Raw genomic sequence first — 17,533 nt, 5'->3', positions numbered from 1 at the left:
CTTTAGGAAGCCACTGGGTTTTTTTTTTTTTTTTTTTTTTTGAGACAGAGTCTCACTCTGTTGCCCAGGCTAGAGTGCAGTGGCGCGATCTCGGCTCACTGCAACCTCTGCCTCCTGGGTGTAAGCAATTCTCCTGCCTCAGCCTCCCGAGTAGCTGGGACTACACGTGGGGGCCACCACGCCTGGCTAATTTTTGTATTTTTAGTAGATACGGGGTTTTGCCATGTTGGCCAGGCTCGTGTCAAACCCCTGACCTTAGGTGATCCGCCCGACTCAGCCTCCCAAAGTGCTGGGATCACAGCCATGAGCCACTGCGCCCAGCCTGGATTCTTTCTAGAATGGAAATATCACAGTGACATAACAGACTCGGTGGAGAAGACCGGGAGGATATGGGCGTTATCGGGGAAGAGTCTCTCTTTGCAAAGTCAGGTCTCTGGGCCGACCTTAAGGAGTCCCCAGACTCCAGAACATTTTGCTCTGGGAGTCTGGCCTGATACACGTGACTCAGTCTTCTGACTGATACTGTGGGAACAAAACTTCAATGTCCCTGTCCCCCTTTGACCCTAAATAAAATGGAGAACTGCATCAGGGAGAAAAAAAAAAAACATTAGGAAGAAGGAAAGACGTTTGCATTGGGGGTCAATTCAAGAAGTCCCCACTCTGAGTTCAGAGGGAGAAGTGTCTAATGTTGACTCTAAACATTTTGAACTTTCAAATATTTTCCTGCAAAGTCTCTAACACATTCCTTGGCTCTGGGCTTCAGAGGCTGCTGGGATCTAGCAGACAACATTTCTGATCTCTGGGGTCAGCATAGAAGTGAACAATTATAATTGGTGCCTGTGCAGCTTCTCATTCTGAAGGAGCTACAAATAACCAACCAGCACAGCCTCCCTCTGCCCTGTCTTAGATGGTAGAATGGTTTCTTGATGCGTATGCGTGGAGAGCTGATGGAGGGAGGAAGAGCGGCGGGGGGAGAGACAGGCAGAGAGAAAGAAGGAGAGAAGGAGAGATTTCCTTAAATGATTTGCACAGTGATCCTGAAAGAAGAAAATAACCGAGTGTCAGGGAAGCCCCTGAACGCTCCTGGCTCCCCACCCTTGCTGACTCAAATGACTAGACCGCACTGGTCTCTCTGGGGTTGATAAACACCATTTAGGAGGCCTGGGCTTTGCTGAAGCTCTTCAGAGAAAGGAATGGTTGGCATGTCCCAGTACAGCAGAATGTGAGCAGTGACCAGGATGCCAGCCAGAACTGGCTGCCTAGAAATATTACGAAGCTCTCTGTCCCAGCCCTGTCGGCCATCACTCACCCAGAGGCCGTGTTGCCCATCAGAGATGAATCACATCACTGTTCTATAAAGAACATTCTGGAAACAAAAAGGTGTTGTAATTCCCAAAGGGTATGTCATCATCTCTGATTTAATTTGGGGACCTTTTAGAGAATTTAAACTTCATGCAAGTGTTGGCCAGGGATAGTATGCTAGATGAACAATGACATGAGTAAAAGATGGCACGTGTTTCCTCAAGCAAGTTCACAAACGTGGCGCCGTTTGACCAATCACTAATTGAGGTCAGGAATTTCCTTTGCTGCTAATTGGGGAAGGAAAGCACCAGTGATGAAAGACCCACCCAGGGTCCCAGAGCCGGAAAAGAGGCCTCCAATTCCCATGTAGAGGCTCGCGATCCTCACCTATCACTGCAGGCTGGGGAACTGGTTCCTGTGAGAAGTGTGAGGGCTCTAGAGCATATGTGAGCATGCCAGGCTTCCTGGGAAATGTTCTCCTTCTCCTCCTGGGAGCGTGGGCATTTTCTTCAGTCCCCAAGGGTTACTTTTACAAAAGGGACAGCTGAAACATTCCTGATGCTACGGGCATTTGGTTTTGCCTCCTAAAAGACATGTCTTGTTACTAAGTCATCTACAATAATTCTTTTTTCTTTTTCTTTGAGATGGAGTCTCACTCTGTCAACCAGGCTGGAGTGCAGTGGTGTGATCTCAGCTCACTGCAACCTCTGCCTCCTGGGTTCAAGCAATTCTCCTGCCTCAGTCTCCCCAGTAGCTGAGATTACAGGTGCCTGCCACGATGCTCGACTATTTTTTTTTTTTTTTTTTTTGTATTTTTAGTAAAGACAAGGTTTCCTCATGTTTGCCAAGCTGGTCTCGAACTCCTGACCTCAAGTGATCAGCCCTCCTCGGCCTACCAAAGTACTGGGATTACAGGCATGAGCCATGGTGCCTGGCCAATAATTTCTTTTTGAGATGTACTTGCTGTGTCAGTGAGTTGACCTGTTAGCCTGTTGAATAACAAGGCTTGCCAACTGCAGGAGACCGTCTTCCAGGGTGTGGTGGGAAAGCTATAAAACAAGTTTCTTGAGATGCTCAAGAGACCCCCTATGCAAAAACCAGAGCAGAGAGGAGGAGCTTGAACAGCCAACGCTGTGCTATCCTCAAGGCGAGATACGTGTTTTCCTCTTTCCACACTGTGGTACAGTGAGTGGGGGGGGGGTCTGCCCTCAAGGGGAATTGGCAGTGGGGTTCAGGAGCATTGCCCAATCCCCTAACCCGCAGCATCCATCACCTAACCACAGAGGATGAAATTAATGTTCTCAGGTGTCCACCTCCAACTCTTGCCCCTGGACAGCAAAACCCTGACACCCACGCACTGTGTCAATATCGAGCATGAGTCAAAAACACTTTGGCCCCATTTCTTTTGATCTAATTGAACTTCAAATTCTTGTGTTAGGACTAGGACCCATCATTGCCAGGAGAGCTGTGGAGAATACTCTCATTATTCCTAACAACAGAAATTCTCTGTCCTGTACTCATTCATCCCAGAAAATGACCAAAATGGGGTCAAAAGAAGTAGAGGACAAAATATTTTACAAAGGAGAAAATGATGGCTGCCGGGGACAGACCCTGATTTAAAACTGAATTATAACTAAAAGGATTATTTCATTTCTTCCTGTTCTCTTTTTTTTTTTTTTCCTTTTAGTAGAGACGAGGGTCTGTGTTGCCCAGGCTTGTCTCAAATTCCTGAGCTCAAGTGATCCTCCTGCCTTGGCCTCCCGAAGTGCTGGGACTACAGATGTGAGCCACTGTGCCCAACCCTGTCCTCTTTTCTATCTTTCTCTTATCACCTCTCCCTTGATCCCCAACTCGCTCACTCTCCTCTTCCCCAGAAAAAGAGAAACCCCTTGAAAAAAGATAAGATGGCAAAAGAGAAAGAACCGTAGAGGGCACCGATTCAGTGACCCTTGTGCCAGTAAGTGGAGTGTCCTGCCACCTTCTCCCAAGAACTCACACGATGGAGGGAAATCCTCAGTAAATGCTAGAAGTCACTAGCCCAGGGGCCTAGGGTGATCTCAGTCTGTATTCCCCAAGCCAAAGCCAGCAGGATCTTGACAGAAGCTGCAGGGCCATCTTGGCAGTGCTCTTCCCCTGAGGGAGAATGAATGGGAGCGCTTGTGGGGGGCTGACAGGGGAGTCTGGGGAGACAGGGCTGGAGGAAGAGTGTTGATATAAGCCCTGTGTGAACCAAGGAGACGTCATCCTCTCACCCACCAGAAAACGCAGCTGCGTGCCCAGAGTCGGGGGTGGTGACATCTCCTTGGAGGAGGAGGAGGACTGTTTACCAAGGCCCCAGGCTCTAGGTCTAAACAGGGGGCGGTTGCTTTTTTTTTTTTTTTTTTTAACGTTTCCTATTTTGCATTTAAAATAAAAAAAAAAAGACATTGGCGACTTGGCAGTTGGAACTGCCTGCAGGTTTTCACAGCAATTACCCTAAACAGTTAGGTGGCGTCTATTCCTTGAGAACGATTACTTTTTTCTTTTCAAAAGGAAGATAGTACAGCACTGTTTAAACACCAAAAAGGGCTTGCCTTCACACTGCTAGGGGAGTCTCCCAAGGGCCAAAATGACAGTGGGGATTCCTCAAAAGGGGCCTACCCGGCTGTAGTCAGCAGCTTGAGCCGCTCCGAGGGTGGTCACAGCCCCCTGGACCAAGCTGCATGGAACGTGCCCTCTTGAAGAGCTGGTGTCAACCCACCCACCTGTAGCCCTAAGAGGCAAGCCTGTACCTGTGCAAGTTACGGACCTGGGAAAGGGACATGGTACCTCCCCAACCCGTCCGATTCTCATTCCTAAGCTGAGAGAGGCAGACGATGGCCCGGGCTGCTCTTAAGCTGGCTGAGGGCTTGGTGAGAGGTCTGGTCACTCACCTTACTCTGCTTCCTGTCCAGATAGAACTGATGTTGGCTTATGGCCATAGCCCAGATGGACTTGATCAATGCCGGACATGCATACCACGTGTGCACTGCAATGCCGCTGTGCCCAAACGTCCTCCTTGTCACCGAAGCCCTGGGGAAGCAAGAATCACAAGGTTCAAACCCATTTCTGTTGAGAGAAACCATTTCTCAGTCAACAGCTTCTGTAGAGAACTCACTGGGTCCTAGAAGCCCTGGCGGAAAGGTGACAGCTGAGCTCTCACACACACCTAGACACGCACACACACTCACGCGCACACACCTCAGAGACACTGGCTGGCAAAGGCCACCTTCTGATTTTCTGACTCCCTAGAGTTGAGAATTTGGCCAAGTCTCGGCCTTGTCTAGGATAAGATGGGTCATTCTAGGTCACTGGATGGTCCTTTTTCGATCCTGCACCTGCCACTGGGCCCAGACAAACTTCGCAGACAGGAAAACCTTCAATGATGATCCCTATGAGACAGGAAATGTGCCTGAGGTGGGGATAAGTAAATTATTTTCTAATCACCACAGGCTACACTGTCCCAGGGAATCGGGACTTCTTCCATAACTAACCCAATGTTCCTTGAAGATTTGGTGATCAATTTCCAATCTATTCAGAGAGCAGGGAGGGTACAAACAATCAGGAGAGGAAAGGGAGAGAGAAATGTGCCCACCCCCAATTCCCGCAACCTCTGTCTATACTTTTTTTTTTTTCAGACAGAGTCTTGCTCTGTCGACCAGGCTGAAGTGTGGTGGCGCGATCTCATCTCACTGCAACCTCCACCTCCGCCTCCCAGGTTCAAGCGATTCTCCTGCCTCTGCCTCCTAAGTAGCTGGGATGACAGGTGTCCACACCATGCTGGGTTAATTTTTTGTATTTTTAGTAGAGACAGGATTTCATCAGGCTGGTCTGGAATTCCTGGCCTCAGGTGATCCACCTGCCTTGGCCTCCCATAGTGCTTGGATTACAGGCGTGAGCCACTGTGCCTGGCCCTCTCTATACATTTTTAAACCTACATGGAGTAATCAGACTTTAAAAGTGAAAACAAACTGCTGATCTCCATGTAATCCACCACATTCATGGAGTTAGGAGGACTTATATGGTCATGCTCTTAGTGAAGTATATTTTATAGGATAGGCAGATTATTTTGCAAATGAAATCTGAGAATGTGTGTTTGCATGTGTGTGTGTGCGCGCAAATGTGTGACAAGTTGATGGGAAGGTGGGCTGGGATTTGGGGCATTTTACCTGGACATCAGAAACAAAATGTGTGTTCTCAAGACTAACATATCTAATTTGGAAGAAACCTGGGGGTGATCGGCACTTTCAAATAGTAACATTTTTTTTTCATGGCTAATTTTCCCTTAAAGAAAACAAACCTGCCAGGCAATATCTTACTTTGGGGGAGCTAAAGATTTACAGTGGAGTCTTCTTCACCCTCACTTTTAGGAGAAATTCAAATCTGGTGGGTAATGACACCGAGTCTACACAGGTTTTTTCTCCCTTCGGTTCAAATAAAAGTGAAGAGAAAAAAAAAAGCCAGCACGTGAAAGAGCGCACAGTTGAAAATAATTGAAAAAAGGAGCCAGTGAGAGTGAGGGGGGGATCCCTCCCCGGTCTCGCTAAATTTAAAAGAAAACAGGGACGTGTGCTCCCAGCTTGGCTTCCATAGCAGTTGCTGCTCTTGGAAATAAATGAATGGCTTTTTTTCCCCCCAGAAAAGCTGAATGAGACAAGAAAAGTATCTTGAAAGGTGGTGCAAGGCTAGGTACCTCCATTTCTCAGGTACCGGGAGGGCGGAAGAGGTAAGTGGCTGGTCAGGTCCGGGTAGTTCCCCAGAGCGTCTAATGCAGATACTCAAAGTTCTTCTCCTGCTCTATTACTACTTTATCTCCTTTCCTCATCTTTCGCTTCAGGCCCTTCCTATTTTGCCCAAACCTTAGACATGAAATGTTGGCCCAGCCTGGAGAAGCTCAGGAATGAAGCTAAGCATTGAGTTAGGATGCCCAGGGGGAGAAAGTGCACGGTGTTTGTCTGGTACGCCACAGGGAATGGTGCAATCACACCTGAGCCCATCGGCCCAGAAAGCAGCCTCTGCCCTCAATGATTCCCATCAATTACATCTTCGTTAAATGACCGCATCTGGCGCTGCCCATCCTGTTACCTTGGTCCTGACTCCCTGCCTGGCTTGGGGGAGGGGCTGAGCCTGGAACACCAAACTAATATGAGGCCAATCACATTCCCCTTCCCTAACCTCAAATAAGCAAGGCCACAAGCAATAGGATGACACATTCAACTTAAAAAGCACCACAAGGTTCATTTCAAAGTAACTGGAAGAGAGGACGTGCAATGATACCAACGTAAAAATAGTCAACCCTGAGGCGGGCGGATCACGAGGTCAAGAGATGGAGACCATCCTGGCCAACATGGTGAAATCCCGTCTCTACTAAAAATACAAAAATTAGCTGGGCGTGGTGGCGCACACCTGTAGTGTCAGCTACTTGGGAGGCTGAGGAAGGAGAATTGCTTGAACTTGGAAGGTGGAGGGTGCAGTGGGCCGAGATCGCACCACTGCACTCCAGCCTGGGGACAGAGTGAGACTCCGTCTCAAAAGAAAAAAAAAAGTAAACACTCAAGGCCGTAGATACCCCACATACCCTGCCCTGATCATTCCGTGTTCTATGCACGTAACACACTCACACGTGGCTCATGAATACGTGAAATACAAGAGAAAACTATCAATACAAGAGAAAAAAGGCACCACTAGGATGTGAAAAGGAGAACTGAGTGCAAGAAAGACCTTACAGCTCATAGCTCTGGCTCTGCCACCATGCTAAGTAACTGACCTGAAGCCATTTCCTTTCCTTGTGTGTCTTTAATGCTGAAGTCATCCCGGGTCTCCACCTCCGGCCTCCCTGGGCCTCTCCCCCATTCCTGCCTGTCTGCAGGCTAACTCGGTGTACTCAGAGCGAGTGTGCCTGGGAGGAGACACATCTGCTCTAGCCTCTGGGCTCCTCCAACTCCCACTTCCCTCCAGCCAGACCCTCCCTCATTTCTTTATCCTAATTGAGAAGCTCCCACCTGACATTATATCACCCTGAGGGCCCACCACGTGGCTTTAATCCTATTTACCCCTCCAGGTCCCACTCAGACCTCTCCTTCCTGGTAAGCCTCTCCCTTCCTGACCAGCCAGGCCTCTGGCGACCCCGTCCTTCACCCTTCATGGCCCACGATATCTGGCCCTTCTGTACGGTAGAGAAAGTGCCTAAGCTCGGGGGCCAGACCTCCTAGGTTCAAATCCTGCCTCTCCTGTATACTAGCTACTTGTCCTCTAGAGCAGGTTCGTTTGTTTCCTGTGACATTCCATGAGTTCCTTCTTCTCGGCAGGTTCCAGGCAGTGGCTCACGCCCATAATCCCAGCACTTTGGGATGCCAAGATGGGAGGATCGTTTTAGCTCAGGAGTTTGAGACTAGCCTGGGCAACACTGTGAGACCCAGTCTCTCAAAAAAAAAAAAAAAAAAAAAAAACATGCTGGGTATGGTGGTGTGTGGCTGTAGTCCCAGCTACTCGGGGGGGCTGAGGTGGGAGAACTGCTTGAGCCTGGGAGGTGGAGGCTGCAGTGAGCTATGATCGCACCACTGCATTCCAGCGTGGGTGACAGAATGAGACCCTGTCTCAACAACAACAAAAAAGTTCCTTCTTCTGCCTGTCTTCTCAGCTACACTAGAAGATCGCTAAGGAAGAAGACCCTGCCTCCGACTTCCTTCCTTCCCTGCCACAGCTGACACAGCACCTGAACAGGACACAGAAGCTTCGCAAGAAACATGACATTGATCACTGCTGTCTAATAGGCGACAGACCCACTGAAGAGTCACATGTGAGGTCTAGATTCTTTCCTATATCCCTGGGCCTTGGGAAAGAGAATTTAGTAGTACTCACTGACAGGGTGACAGACGCAGAGAGAACACGAACACACATGCGCAGATAGACGCATGAGTGGTTAAAGGATTTGTCCAAGGTGCCTGGGTGTTCACTGAATTCCCAGCAGAGCACAGGCATGGAGGAGGGTCTATTCCCTGCGCTCAGCCCCTTAGATTACCCAGCCCCTCATTTTTATCCTTTGGAGCATCCCCTTTCTGCATCTGACCCATTGTGGCAAAGTTCATTTCACTCTTTTTGTACTTAAATTTCCCCTCCTCTTATATGCCTAAGAACCTGATCCAGTTCAGTTCACCTGAAAAATGAACAGTGAGTTTCTTCTTGGCTGGAATATTATTTTTGAAATCTCCCTGCCTGCCCTGCTTGGCCTGAACAGATGGATCTGTGCTCTGTGGAGGGGGCTTGTGGCCACGAAACCTCTTGCAGGTCCCTGAGAAACACTGGATAAAATATTTTTCTGTTAAAGGCTACCATCTTTACCTGACTGCAGAGATGCAGAAGCTCTCAGCTGCTCCCCACTAATTATTCCTGTAGTAATTGTGGTGCTGAGATAAGCTTCTCCCCTACACAGGAGTGGCTGTTTCAGGGAGATTACCCTGGAGGGCAAGCATGGCTTCATTCCTACCGGGTTATCATGGGCTGCAGGAACAGGGGCTACTGCACAGGTCCAAGCCCTCGCACTGGGCGGGGTAACTCCCAGTCTCCCTCCTGTCCAGAGCTCATGGGGAGGTACCGCAGCTTGTTTTGAGTGTCAGAAGCCATGCGTGAGCTGGAATTGGTGCCAAGTCCTCTTTCTAAGCCCAGGGCTGGAGCATCAACAGCGCCTAAAATCCACTTTCGTTCCTCTGTAGAGTCTGTTTTCTGCGTCTCCCCGGGGCTACCTTCTTATTGTAAATGTTTCTGGCCTTATGGAAAGTGATTTCTTAGTTGTCAGGCCTGGTTTTAGGGAATTATGCTGCTTTTTGGGATGCCTATAACTTTAGGTCCAGCGGGAGAAAAAGAGAGGAAAACAGTGGGTATGAGCTGCCCAGACCCCAGCCACTCGGGGCTCCCTGCACTCCAACCTGGGGCCCCACTGTCTCACATCTAAGAGTACAGGGACTTTTTACAACCCTGGTGCTATCTGGGGTACGATTTTGGGTGGAGGGAAAAAATAATTTCATTTCTTTCACATCCACCCATGATACTAACATCCTAAAATTACAGCTCCTGGAATAAAACAATGTAGCACAACTGCTTTGGTGACAGATTCATTTTCGCATTGACTGTCCTGCCTGAAACACTGTCAGAAGCTCTAAGGAGCGATTCTTCAGACTCCCCTGTAGCAAAGGTTTCCTATGGGGACTTACTGGTGTGTGTTACAAAGTGCTATAAAGCTTCCCTCCAGTGCAGGTAAAACACACACACACTGACTCACACACACACATATGAGTCAGGGACACATGTGGCCAGATGAGACGGTCAGGGATTGCTACTTACACACACACACATACACACATGTGTGAACCCACTGCATTTATCAAGACATATAATCCAAAAGAAAGTTTCACTGCCTGATTGGAGCTCCATTCCCCGGGAGACCGCCCCCCCAACTCCAAACTGATCATGAACGAGCCCCAAAATAATAAGATCAATAACATGCCCGGCCGAGAGCCACGCCATCCCGCAAGAAAAGGACTTTTCAAACTTACCTGCGTGGGTCATGAACTTCCACGGAAAACTTCTTTTCTCTGAAGTACAGGTTTTCCAACTGTCTCCATTGGAAAATCTGGACAGAAAACAGCGAAGTTTAAAACTCAGGAGGGGCTGGTTCCTGGACCATCTTCCCCTGCTGCTGGTTAACTTTCCACAGCTGGCAGTCTCCTTATCAAAGCAGAGACCGTAGTTTGTGCCGCCTCCGCCTCTTGCTTGACACACACACACACACACACACACACACACACACTCTCTCGCAGCTCTCCAGTTCAAAACCAGGCAACGTGGGTGTGGATTTTCCTGCAGGTTCCTTAACGGGAACAAAACAAGTTCTTTTCAAGTTCTCCGCCTTTGGTCGGCCTTTGTTGGTTTGGTCGTGGCAGTCCCCAGCTTGGCAGACTTTTCCCTTCCAGGAGAGGGAGGAGAGGTGGGGACGGGGGGAGAGGGACCCAGCAGGCAAGGCGGTGGGTGAGGGGAAAGGAGCGAGCGCTCAGGAGGGAGCAGTAGCCATCTGCGTGGAGTGCTGAACTGAGCTTCCTCCCCTCCAGTGCTGAAATGGGAAGGCGTTCAAATTCCCAGCCTCCCATCGGGACTCCACTTCCTGCTCACTAATGTGTAAGAGCCTTGCAAAGGGCGGAGGAGGCTGGGACCTTATTTCGGGGGCAGGCAACTCAAGATCACAGTGTGAGCCTGTCAAGCCCATTCTTCTTGCTGCAGCACAAAGAAAACCAAGAGTTCTGTCGCCCGGAAGGACGCTGCAGCCAGTCTCTCCCTCGGGCTTGGCCAGGGAGGGTGAGAAGTGGAACAGGGTGAGAAGTGGAACGCAGGGGGCCCTGGCAGTCATTCCTCCTTCAGACCAGTGAGCTCGTTAACTAAAAAGCCGACTGTAATGTTTGGAAGTAATTAGGGCTGCATCCACTTGCCCCAGGAAGGGGGTTCCTCTCACTGGATGAAAAAGAAAGTTACTTTAACCCTCTGGGAAATGTCACAGGAGGTTCAACTTGTGTGCACACACATTTGCATTCATATTTGATGGTTACTGCATCGCCTTCCGTATACTTGGAATTTCGGTTTGTTTTGCAGAAAGAAGGGGTAAAGCAGGAATCTTGTTCTTGTCTTTCTGCGGGGGAACAGCTTCCCTAGACTCCCCTCTTTCTCTGGCCACCGACTTAAATGATTTTCAGGGTCTTGCCCAGAGTCCTTGGACCTGAGGCTCCTGACCCTCTCTGACCCGCTCATGTTCTGTCCACCTTAGAGACGTGATGGTCATTTCCTGTATCCAATCCACCCTGTCTTCCCAGGCTGGGACACTGCCAGTCAGCAGTTGGGCCAGTGGACCCAGAACCCCAAATAAAACTGGGCTGGAATAAAAAGTGCTTCTGGAATGGCCGCATTCTTTTATCTTCACAATCTGCTCTCTGGAATTTTACAATTATTTTGTCTGCGTAAATACTGGGAAGGAGAATATCTATTATCTCTTATTACAGAGCTGCCTCTTTTGTCCCCGGCTCAGAGTGCATTTCACTCTGAAGCCCAAGGAAATTGTATTTTTCTTTCTTGTTAAGCATCAACTCCGGGTGGGTAGAGAGACACTGCAAGGAAAGCAAATGGCCCAAAGCCCTGTGTTGGCTGACAGCTTTGTGTCAGAGACTCAACAGCGCCTTAGTGGAGTCTGTTACTAAAATACACAGACCCAGGTCTCATGCTCCTGTCTGATGCTTGGCCACTATAAATCCTTCCATGAAAACACCCAAACTTCCTCTCCGGTCCCCAGGTGTTATATATTCAGAGACATTCTACCTGAACTTAGCCAGAGCTACAAAAATACCAGAATGAACAGGTTACAAGACCTTGGCCTCACAACCTGGGGGCAGTACACTGAGCAAAGTGGTCAGGCAGGCAGGCTTTGTGGTCTGACTACAGCTGTTTGAATCCAAGCTCCACTACATTTTTTTTTTTTTTTTTGAGACAGACTCTCGCTGTGTCCCCCCAGGCTGGAGTGGTGTCAAGATCTCGGCTCACTGCAACCTCTGCCTCTTGGGTTCAAGTGATTCTTGTGCCTCAGCCTTCCGAGTAGCTGGGATTACAGGAGTATGCCACCACACCTGTATAATTTTTGTATTTTTTAGTAGAGACGGGGTTTTGCCATGGTGGGCAGGCTGGTCTCCAACTCCTGGCCTCAAGTGCTCTGCCCGCCTTGGCCTCCCAAAATTTTGGGATTACAGGCGTGAGTCACCATGCCCAACTCTGGCTCTAAGCTGCTGGACCTGACACAAGTTACAGCATTTCCTTTAGCCTCAGTTTTCCCCTCTGTAAAATGGCAAAAATGACCGCTCTAAGGTAGATCTCAGCAGCCACAGATCGTAGCACAGTACTGGCACAAAGTGACCTTAGATCTTACTATGAATCCCAAATGTTCTTACTTCTCCCAAATCCTGGCAGATTAAAAGGGAGTAACTCCAGAACAACCAGAATCATTCTTTTCTTAGATTTCCTAACTCAAGCCCTGACTTTTGGGTTTTAAAAAAATTATTATGGGTGTGCTGCAAATCCCTAAATACAGAGAATTTTTCTCCCGGTGCCCCTCCCCTCCTCTCAAGTAAGGGATGTGGATAGTATTTCAATGAAAGGGTCCTGTTGGCTGCATCCCACAGGGGTCCCTCAGCCCCTATCCTGCACCCGCCTTGCTCAGGCAAAGTGAAGTCTTAAACAGGATAGGCCTTCTGGGTGTGCGACCTGAGGGCCCTTTGCTCAGAAGGTCCTTGGCTTGGTTTCATGCTCTGCTGTTGACATCTTGAAATTCCTAATAGGTTTCCTTCCTCTCCTCCCCTCCCCCTCCCCCTCTTCCTCCTCCTTCTCCTCCTCTCCTCTCCTCTCCTTTCCTGTCTTTGTTGCTATATGCTTTTAAAAAATTAATTTCCATAGGTTTTTGGGGAACAGGCGGTATTCAGTTAAGTTCCTTAGTGGTGATCTGTGAGAGTTTGGTGTGCCCATCCCCCGAGCAGTGGACACTGAACCCACCTAATGGGCTTGATCAAGGGGCCCAGCATGTCCATTTTGCACTGGGCCCTGCTCATTGTGGACTTGATCCTGGCCTTAGGTCCTGGCGTGTACTGGTCCTGGCAGGCTCTGTCGGGTAAGGTGCCTGCCAGCCTAATGGGCAGGCCCGGGAGGTGGGACCCTCAGGCCCTCCAAGAGAAGGAAAGAAAGCAGAACCAGGTGTGAGCACGCTTGAGAAACCCCCTGTGCCTCTCATGGGAAGCCCCCTCCCCGCCTGATGAAGAACCCCAGAGCAGAATGCTCCGAGGGGTTATTTCCCTGGCAACTCCTCTCTCCCCCATTCCATGCAAAATAAAACACAAACCAAGCTTTGCTTTAAGTGCTCCGTGATGCAGTTCGTCATGGAGTACCATGCGTCTGCCAAAGGGCCCGAACAAAACCATCTGGACTCTGCTGCATGGCCCTGTCTGTGGCTGCTGTAGCTGCCGTAGCTGCCTGAGGGAAGGCCTTGCCTCCAGCTTCTGCCCTTGGCTGTGAACCATGGAGTCCTGGCTCCCAGGCATATCCCCGGGATGATGCATTTTTGTAGCAGGGTGCAGAACAATGGATTCCCCCTGATGCTTGCTTTAAGCATGAATTTTTGTTTTGCAAATGCAACCCTGGGAAGGAAGGGTAAGAGTGAGGTGAAGGGATGGGTGGTTTTTAGGATCAGATTATTGCATTGAGACATTAGAAGGGTCCAGGAACAGGCTGGGAACCGTGGTTCATGCCTGCAATCCCAGCACTTTGGGAGACTGAGGCGGGCAGATCTCTTGAAGTCAGGAGTTCAAGACCAGCCTGGGCCAACATGGCAAAACTCCATCTCTGTGAAAAACACAAAAATTAGCTGGGTGTAGCGGTGGGCGCCTGTAGTCCCAGCTACTCAGGAGGCTGAGGCAAGAGAATCACTAGAACCCGGGAGGCAGAGGTTGTAGCGAGCCGGGATCGCGCCACTGTACTGCAGCCTGGGCAACAGAGCAAGACTCCTTCTTAAAACAAACACAAAAGCAAAAGGGTCCCGGGAACAGAAGAGGAGGTGTGCATGTCAGAATAGTAGCCTGATCCTTTTCTCTTCACTCAGGAGGGAGGGGTGAGCTGGGGAGCAGGAATATGAAGGCAGAAGGGACCAGGAGGGGGAAGCAGCTGGCTGGAAAGGCAGCATGCTCTTCATGCGGTCTGGGGCATTTCTGCCCACAGGCCCTTGTGCCCATGGCTTAGAGGCCCCATTAAATACCTCACTCTGAGGCCGGCAGAGCAAACACAACAATCAAATCAACAAACAGGAGATGCTCCACCTTGCCTCCCCTTTGTAAACAGGGTAAGGTGGGCTCTGACTGAGCTGGTTTCCGGGCAGCCCTGATGGTCTGCGCCACCTCAGGGGAGCGTCCCGAGCTTGCGCTGGCTCGGTGCAGCCGTCATAACCCCCCACCACGTAAAGCTGGCCACTCGCTCTGCCCCTCCGCCTAAAGACACAGCAGGCACCTATAATGATCATCGGGATGGCTGGGCGGGTTCCCTTAGGGATTTGTGTAATGCCTATGGCCAGTTATACCCAAGGAGCTAATTAAAAAGCGAAAATACGTAGTTCTACCAATAATCAAAGAATGTATTAATTCATACCTATTAAATCAAGGGGTTTCTAGTGCACGTCATTTAGGCATCTTTAAAAAGCCCTGCACACATCGTTCCTTTGATCTTTTGGCATCCCTCAAGAAGAGTAAGTGGGAAATTTACTTCTTGGGGAAAACAAGGCCCAGAGAAATTAAGGAAAACTGCCTAAGGCCACACAGCAAGTAAGTGAAGGAAGCAGAAATAGAAGTCAAGGGCACCTGGTCCATTACACTAACCTCTAACTATGTTGCTTTCCCCAGGAGTCCACCAATTAGTGGGAACAGCTCTTACTGACTAATGGATGGTTAACTTTACAAGTGGAATGATTTTTACAAATGAGCTACAATATGACTCAATATGACTGTAAGCAGAAAGTAAAAAAGCAAATCTTTTTCGTCCTACACCATGGCCTGGCTTTCCTTTTATACGGTAAATGATAACAAGTATTCTTTCTTTCTATCCTTGGAGTCCTGGCTTCCTCTAGTTTTCTATACAGCAATGCTTCAATACTCAGTAGCTTTCATCCAAAGACTAAAACACAACAACAACTGTGATGAAGGGCAGCCTGGGCCGGGCGTGGTGGCTCACGCCTGTAATCTCGTTACTTTGGGAGGCCAATGTTGGGTAATCACTTGAGGTCAAGAGTTCGAGACCAGCCTTGTCAACACGGGGAACTCCTGTTTCTACTAAAAATTAGCCAGGCATAGTGGCACATGCCTGTAATCGTAGCTACTCGGGAGGCTGAGGCAGGAGAATTGTTTGTACCTGGGAGACAGAGGTTGCAGTGAGCCGAGATCTTACCACTGCACTCCAGGCTGGGCAACGCAGCGAGACTCCATTTCAAACAAAACAAAACAAACAGCCTGGATGATCTGGGCTTGCATGGAACAAAACTTGGAACCACCAAGACGTGGCTTCCTTGAGACTATGTCTGTCCCTGTTGTTGGGACTGGCTGATACTGGATGTGGATTCTTAGTTTCTGACCTAGACTTGCTGTGATTTCCAATGCCATCATAGGTCCTCCACTTTCCTGTTCTGGGACTCAGTGTCTTCATGTATGAAAACAGGAGGTGGGAAACATTTATCCACGGAGTGCAAACAAGAGTGGGTAATAAATACTGCCTTTGAGCCTTGAACGCAACAGGGTCCACTCTAAGTACTTAATGAGCAGGGACGAGTTACTGGTTTCTATTAGCTGGCCTGCTGGATTCCCACATCCTGTGTTTGGCTAAAGGTTGGGGCAGAGGAAGGGGCTTTGGCTCCACTGGACTTCCTCCCCAGCCAGCATTTATGGAGAGCTGGGACTGCATGTCGGGTAGTGGGCGAGCTCCCGGGACGATGCGGAAATAAGATGCTTGAGAGGAAGCTCCGTCTAGTGGCTCTGATGCTTGACCAGGACTTTGGAGAACCTCGTCTTCCCCCGCTGTCCCTGAGGCTGAGTCACCAAGCTTCTTAATGACCTCCCTATGAGTAACTTCCTGCTTCATCCAGGGGGCCTATTACACAGAATCACAGCAGCCATCTGGTCCACCTCCTCCTTGCACAGATAAAGTAACCTCAGGAGAGAGAGGTTAAGGGATTGGCAGAGGTTAAATAAGTAATTGATGTCGGGACCCACATCTTGTGACTTCTGGTCCTGGACTCTTTCTAACACACCATGAAGCTCTGACAACGAATGAGAACAAAGTTGTTTCAAGCTTCTTGTTCTGGGTATCTATATAAGAAGAATTAGACCTAATTCTTCTTATATAGATGGACATGAATAATCTCCAAGCTCAGAAGGAAACATACAAACTGAAAAACTCACTTCCTTATTTCATTTCTGCCCTGTTTACTTTGTAGAGCAGACTGGCACTTGCAAATCTTTAGGTGGATTTACATTTTCAGCAAATACAAATGAGTTGTTACACATCTAGAGGGCTGCAGGGCAAAAGAAAGGAGTCACTGAACCTGAATCAGATGGAATTTAAAATGTGAGAGAACCCAGAAAGCCCCAAGCCTGTGCTCTCAGAGGACTGGATCCCATGTGCCCTGGTAAGGTTTTGCTATTGGAGCACAGCCAGTTCTAAGAAGGAACAGAAGTAGGTATATATACACACATACATACACATCTATAATATATACATATATATACATATATATTATATATATATTTTTGGAGACAGAGTCTCACTGTATTTTCTAGGCTGGAGTGCAGTGGCATGATCTTGGCTCACTGCAACCTCTGCTGCCTCCCGGGTTCAAGCGATTCTCCTGCCTCAGCCTCCCGAGTAGCTAGGGTTACAGGCGCCCGCTACCATGCCTGGCTAATTTTTGTATTTTTAGTAGAGACGGGGTTTCACCATGTTGCCCAGCCTGCTCTCGAACTCCTGACCTCACGTGATCCACCCACCTCAGTCTCCCAAAGTGCTGGGATTATAGGCCTGAGCCACTGCGCCCAGCCCAGGTATATATTTTTAGTGGGTTGAAATCATGTGTCAGAGGTTTTTTTTTTTTTCTATCAGTTCTATAGGCATTCAGTATATTTTACTTTTTACAAAAAAAGAAGACAGAGGCAAGGCCCTTGGATTTTAGGAGCATCAAATTCCCATTCCCTTTCCAACCATTCATGTAGTAGTCATCTACTTTGTACTGGCCTGTTCAAATAGGCAAGAGGAAACATGTGGTGTTTAATACATGTTTATATTTGTAGGGAGCTTACAATCTACTTGGGAAGACAAGACATACCTAAAGTAGCTTGTATTCATGCTATAGGAATCCATGATGGAGCTTAAAACCATCTCTGGTTTCTGTACCAGGCTTTAAAAACTCTATAGAAGTGCCGTGCGTGGTGGCTCACGCCTGTAATCCCAGCACCTGGGGAGACCGAGTGGGGGGGCGTCCCATCATGAGGTCAGAAGTTTGAGACCAGGCTGACCAACATGGTGAAACCCCGTCTCTACTAAAAATACAAAACATGGCCGGGCGCGGTGGCTCAAGCCTGTAATCCCAGCACTTTGGGAGGCC

The 17,533-nt window shown here is 48.9% G+C and overlaps 1 protein-coding gene across 10 annotated transcripts in view; it reads right to left on the bottom strand.

Moving 5' to 3' along the window:
- Positions 1-17,533, bottom strand: part of FRMD4A (FERM domain containing 4A) — a 367,189-nt gene that overhangs the window by 51,078 nt on the left and 298,578 nt on the right. For all 10 annotated transcript variants that reach the window (XM_017874498.1, XM_017874473.1, XM_017874468.1 and 7 more), the window contains exons 12-13: positions 9,873-9,949; positions 4,215-4,353 (exon numbers count right to left, since the gene is read on the bottom strand). In XM_017874498.1, the coding sequence (XP_017729987.1) occupies positions 4,215-4,353; positions 9,873-9,949 (216 nt within the window). The remainder of the gene's footprint in view (positions 1-4,214; positions 4,354-9,872; positions 9,950-17,533) is intronic.

The sequence above is a fragment of the Rhinopithecus bieti genome, unplaced genomic scaffold (assembly GCF_001698545.2).
Source record: "Rhinopithecus bieti isolate Rb0 unplaced genomic scaffold, ASM169854v2 scaffold_1012, whole genome shotgun sequence".
Lineage (NCBI taxonomy): Eukaryota > Metazoa > Chordata > Mammalia > Primates > Cercopithecidae > Rhinopithecus > Rhinopithecus bieti.
Note: the sequence above shows the minus strand (reverse complement) of the source record. Positions and strands in the feature narration are given on the sequence as shown.